Source organism: Henckelia pumila, chromosome 1 (genome assembly GCF_033568475.1).
Source record: "Henckelia pumila isolate YLH828 chromosome 1, ASM3356847v2, whole genome shotgun sequence".
In the NCBI taxonomy this organism is placed as follows: domain Eukaryota; kingdom Viridiplantae; phylum Streptophyta; class Magnoliopsida; order Lamiales; family Gesneriaceae; genus Henckelia; species Henckelia pumila.
In genome coordinates, this window is record NC_133120.1 from 113,180,026 (window position 1) to 113,185,831 (window position 5,806).

The 5,806-nt window shown below is 35.6% G+C and overlaps 1 protein-coding gene across 3 annotated transcripts; it reads left to right on the forward strand.

The window, feature by feature from the left end:
- The first annotated feature begins 766 nt into the window (after nt 1-766).
- LOC140890890 (peroxisome biogenesis factor 10) lies at nt 767-5,806 on the forward strand. Of its 3 annotated transcripts, none has more exons than XM_073299041.1 (11): nt 767-997; nt 1,180-1,211; nt 1,826-1,915; nt 2,217-2,311; nt 2,418-2,628; nt 2,850-2,919; nt 3,011-3,089; nt 4,380-4,513; nt 4,926-5,020; nt 5,294-5,382; nt 5,462-5,806. In XM_073299041.1, exons 1-11 carry the CDS (start codon nt 799-801, stop codon nt 5,562-5,564), a joined length of 1,197 nt encoding a protein of 398 aa, XP_073155142.1. In that variant the 5' UTR covers nt 767-798; the 3' UTR covers nt 5,565-5,806. The 3 variants fall into 3 exon arrangements, with proteins under 3 accessions (XP_073155142.1, XP_073155155.1, XP_073155149.1); XM_073299048.1 differs by having other exon boundaries at nt 935-997; nt 1,180-1,245; XM_073299054.1 differs by lacking the exon at nt 5,294-5,382.

Sequence of the window (5,806 nt, forward strand, 5' to 3'; positions counted from 1 at the left end):
TTTAAAAACATTCAAATTATAATTGATTGAAACCGATCCAAACCATATGGTTTGTTTATGGTTTTATAGTTTTGTTCGATCTCTAAACGCTCCTGTTAGAACAGTTTCATAAGTCAATTATTTAAGACAAATTTTCTTACGACCTAAATCATGAATCAATATTATATTTGATGTCAAAAATATTATTTTTATTGTAAATTTAGGTCGACTCGACCCGTATCTCACAAGAATAATGATTTTATTGGATATTTGAGATTTTTTTTTTCTTCTGAAACTAAGAAAATAAAAATTTAAAACTAGTTAAAATTTGTTCAAATCTTTTATGTTGCGCTTGGATTGAATGATTTGAAATCAATGGATTTTGATTATAATTTTAGTGTTAATAATGAAACATAAAAAAATCTCAAATTCATAGCTTAATTATTTACACATTACTTAGATGGAGTAAAAATGATTTTAAATCACCACTTTATTGGATGAACTTGAAATCCATCACAACTACCATGAATTACAATATAAACATAAAAAAAAATAGATTTGATGTTTGTGTTGCTACTTCTCTAAACAACAAAAATGTATTTGAAATCCATGAACCCAAGCAGAGCCTTAAATCATTGAAATTGAGACGGATTTGTAATCCAATTGGTTTTACCTATCTGCCTATTGACATAGACTCAAGTTCGAATCATCACCTCTCCTTTCTACATAAAAAAAGGTAATTGAAATTGAAAAATTATATCTGTTTAACGAAAACTAAATTGTTTTTCAATTACCAACGCCGTCGTTTTAATCGAGTAAATGGTGCTCAGAGAAGCAACTGCAGTTGCGGGAGATGCCGCTAGCAGTAGCAACTCAGATAGGGGGCCCAGCAGCGGCGGTGGCGTACGCCGGTTCCCGCTGGCGGCGCAGCCAGAAATAATGAGAGCCGCGGAGAAGGACGACCAGTATGCTTCCTTCGTCCACGACGCTTGCCGCGATGCCTTCCGCCATCTCTTCGGTTTTGCCCTAATTTAACTCTTTGAGATACATAAATTGAACCTTACATGGTCTCCTGTGTTAAGTTTGTTTGTATTTAACAATGTTCATGATTCGCCATGGAAGCTCCGATTCCTTGTTACTAATCCACTCTATATTAATCTTGTTGTACTATGTTCATAATTTTTTTCTGTTTCCTTTCAGGTACAAGAGTTGCTGTCGCGTATCAGAATGAGGTTTGCCTCTTTTCCTTTTAGCTTGACTCCCAAGGTGAAGTTATTATAGCTGGGTTTTATGCAGCTTCTTTTTTTTTTTTTTTTCGTTTGGAATTTAATAATCACTTAATTCAGTTAATTGTAAATTACCGGAGGCTAACTCGACCTGATCATGACTGCTATTTAATTTGGTGGATAACTTTCTTTCTCACTAGGTTTCGTGGTTAAATCGTTTTATTAGACAAGCTAAAATTGGCTTGAAACTCTTTCCAACTGATCCATTTACACTCCTTGGTGATGGAAACAACGGCCATTGCTTCTATATGCTACATCTAAGTGAAGTATGCAAATCAGATGAAGACTTCCATTACGAAAAAATGCATGTTGTAATATATTTAGTCAAGTGATAATAATTCCCCACAATTTCCATCCCCAGATCTATTCTTGAGCTAGCATGCAGCATCTTAATTGTGTCATTGGAAGTTATATAAATGGATATAATGCCTTATTACCAAATATGATTATATTCATGTAGAGGTATAAATTCACTTGACGTTGTCCTTAGGTTCTTGATATTTAGGTTCTTGATATTTGGTTGCTTTTTTATGATGTGGTATTGGTTTTTTCTATTACAGACCAAACTTTTAGGGCAGATGCTTTATTATTTGTTGACAACTGGAGCAGGGAAGCAGACTCTAGGAGAAGAATATTGTGATATCACGCAGGTGTGTATTTATTTCACTTCATGCTTGCTTATTTGTGCTGAGTAGCTTCGCATATCTTGTCGATAATTTTAAGTCCAGGTTACTATCATCACATCTCTATAAAATATGGTGCTATAATGCCTTAAACTTAACCTTTAAAGTTTTGTTTGCATAATTTTTAAAATCTTCTGAATTTGGAGTTTTGTCCTGCTCATGTACCATCATCCCCCTATGGATTTTTTAGTTTGAAATATTATTATTTGTAGATTATTATTTAATTTATAATCCACACTCGTCAATCTTTATATTTATGCTTTAACAGGTTGCAGGACAATATGGACTTCCTCCAACCCCTGCGAGACGTTCTCTTTTTATTTTTTATCAAACAGCATTTCCATATATAGCAGAACGTATCAGGTTTTTTTTCTTGTTTCCTTCCAATTTTTTCCCGATGGTCCATTCTTGATTCGTCTGCTTATTTAATACATAAACAACTGCATTACTAATCATTCCGGCATTGTAGCGTGCGGATTGCTTCTAGAGGAATAACAATGGCCGATGAATTACATGGTGATCTCAATGATGACGCAAATATCTCAAGTAGTCAAGTCCAGCCATCTTTGGGTGCTGAAAATTCATCATCTTTAAGTTCAAGAGTATTTGTTTCAGCTTTATCAAGATTAAAATCTCGAATCACTGGAATGTGGTTGACTGCTGTGCAGAGATGGCCCTCGGTATGCAGTTTTCGTTAAAAATTAGTCATGCTTTAAATTTTTGCTAAGGTAAATATATGGAATGAGTTTCTGCGATGTGACTTGAGTTTGTTGTTTCTCCGAATTCCGAATACAAAAGCTCAACATATGAACCGTTCATTGTGCTCCCCTCACCTCATCTCTGTTCCTTGTTTCTGTAATTATTCTTCATAACATTGTCGTCCTTTAACTAATCAATTCAGGTATTTCCTTTGGTACGTGAGCTTTTTGTACTGGTACTTCGGATGAACCTCATGTTCTTTTATTTTGAAGGTAAAATGATATGCTTTTTTCATTGTGGAAAAGTAGGTCCTTCTTTAACAGAATACTAATTTTTAATCTTATTGTTTTTTTCCCATGACAGGTTTATATTTTCACCTATCAAAGCGAGCTGTAGGGATTCGTTATATGTTTATTGGTAAACCAACTAATCAACGGCCTAGGTACATTTATCTATTTGCACGCACTATCTGTGGGAAAGACCTTTGTAGAGAGACCTATCAAATGTTCTGTTTCTTTGCTTCTGAATAAATTTTCTGAAACCTTGCCTTCAAATTTTGACACGTAGATATTGATTATATACATAGTTACATACTACCACTTTTATGTGTTGACTCATTTCTAACCTTGCTAGTTGCTTAATTCTAAACGTGCAGAGACATAGTGACGTGTTTTAGCATTGTTATGATATAATACATCAATGTAATAAGTTTGTGGTTATTGATTTTCTTTGATGTTAAATTTAATTGCTCTTTTTTGCTTTACATGTATTTATCTGGGCTGACCCTCAAGCTGGAAATTGATGTTCCTTTAAGTTGTAACACTGTTTTGAGAAAAAAAAGTTTGGTTCAGTTTATATGTAGCACGAAGCAACACCTGCATTGACATTTTTCATGAAAATCTATTTCTTAGTACAAGAGAGGACTCTATTTACACACTCATTTATTTAAGCATATGATATACATCATGGATCCAGTGTTCTAAATGGCGGTCGAGGCGGCCGCCTAGGCGGTAGGCGGCCCTCGACTGCCCCGCCTTAGTCTAAGCCGGTCCCTGTAGGCGGTTCGAGGCCATCCGGCGGCGGAGGCGGGCAAGCAGACGGCCGAGGCGGGCAATGATTTTAATTCCATTCAATTATCAAAGTCAAATAATTTTAAAATTCAGTCAAAGTCAATCAATTTTAAAAACCTTAGATATAATAAAAACACCTCTCACTCTCTTTTGTATTTACTTTTGGTTTCAATTGTCCTCCACCATCAGTCACCACCTGCCTCAAACCGCCTCCATCCGCCCTCTGCCGCTGCCGCCATCTGCTACCACCTTAATTATCTTGTTAGTTTGCATTTATATATTTATTTGCACTTTGTCTAGATTGTATATATTGTATGAAGCTTCTTTAGGCATAAACATTATTTAATTACATATATTACACAAAAAAATTGACTATTTGTAATTACATTGCATGATTATACATAATTGCCTATTAAAAATTGTTAAAAAAAATTCAACCGCCTGGGCACCGCCTAGGCGGTGGCGGTGCCTAGGCGGTAGGCGGTCACTGACCGCCACCGCCTCCCGCCATTTACAACATTGCATGGATCGCGTGTCTGCATTCTAAAGTCCACTTTCCTCGATTATATTTTAAATTTTTATTGGGTTTTTAGTTTTTAACAGATTCCATTGTGCCTCGATTTATTGGCTTCCAGCCTTAGATAATATATTTCTTTGGACAGGTATCAAATATTGGGAGTCTTCCTCCTGGTTCAGCTATGCATCATTGCTGTAGAAGGATTACGGAGAAGCAATTTATCCTCTCTTGCGACGTCATTACAGCAAACTTCTGTTGGCGCTTATCAAACTCCAGCAGGTTGTTCTTGATCACCTTGGATATGTCATGATTTACACCATTTATCATTCTAGTTTTATGTTTTTGGGTAAAAAATTGTTTGTTTGTTTTTTGTGGTTTTTTTCTTTTTGATTGTGAAGAATGTGGATGAATATTCTTCCTTTGTTAAGAAAATTGATCGATCTCAAACTGTTGACTTGCTTGATATTTTTAGATGATTGTGTCACAACCTTCCATCTGGAGACAATTAGATTATACATCCATATCTAAATATCCTATCCAGAGGACCATTATGGAATTTTGATTTTGGTTATGCTTTAAGTTAAATTTTTACAAGTTTTAGTAATATCCCTGATGCTGCTTTGAGTTTTTGCTGGGATTTGGGTTACATATTCTGATTATGTCTAGAACTTCTGCTTATTGATACTGGCAGGAAGAGGTTTACCTGTCTTGAATGAGGAAGGTAATTTAATCACCGAGGATTCTGCTAAGAGTAGTTGGATTTCAGAATCAGCATCAACTTCAGAGGTGCATGTCTCTTGATTTTAGTTCTGCAGTTCCTCTCACTGTCTGTTTATCATTTTCTGGCACCTGTGTGTATGCGTGTGTATGCTGGAATCGAGTGCATTGGCTGACTTCATCAGAACATTTGCATTGGTTAAATTTTTGTGTTGTTGAGCTTTTGCCATCATTTGAAATGGTTTTCACAGTGGTAGCTAGCGTGACTTGCTACACATCTAGACATGTTCTGTTTGATGTAAAAGTACTGAAGTATATATTGAATGATTGTGTGTATTTCAGTCTCAAGTAAGTGGGGTGACCAAATGCACCCTTTGCCTTAGTAACCGGCAGCACCCCACATCCACTCCCTGTGGTCATGTTTTTTGCTGGTATGAACTCCGAAACACAATCCGTTAGTTGAGCTAAGCTTGGTTGACACTGATCATTTTTTATCATGACATTTTGCAGGAACTGCATCATGGAATGGTGTAACGAAAAGCCTGAATGTCCACTGTGTCGCTCACCGGTCACTCATTCAAGTTTAGTTTGTTTATATCATTCTGATTTTTAGCTCATCCAATCAGTGGAAATGCTATTCCAACAGAAATTAATCAGGGTTTAGTCTCTCTTCCATATACAAAAGATCACAGGTGCACTTTTATGTATTCAAATTAGCAGTTTTTTTGTGATTTATAGTATTATGTCGTTACTAAAGTCTATATTATTTGATTAATCCTTTTAGCATTGTATACTACTGTACTTGAAGAAAAGTGTTGTCTTTATGTTGGCAGGCATTATATTCTAAGATATACT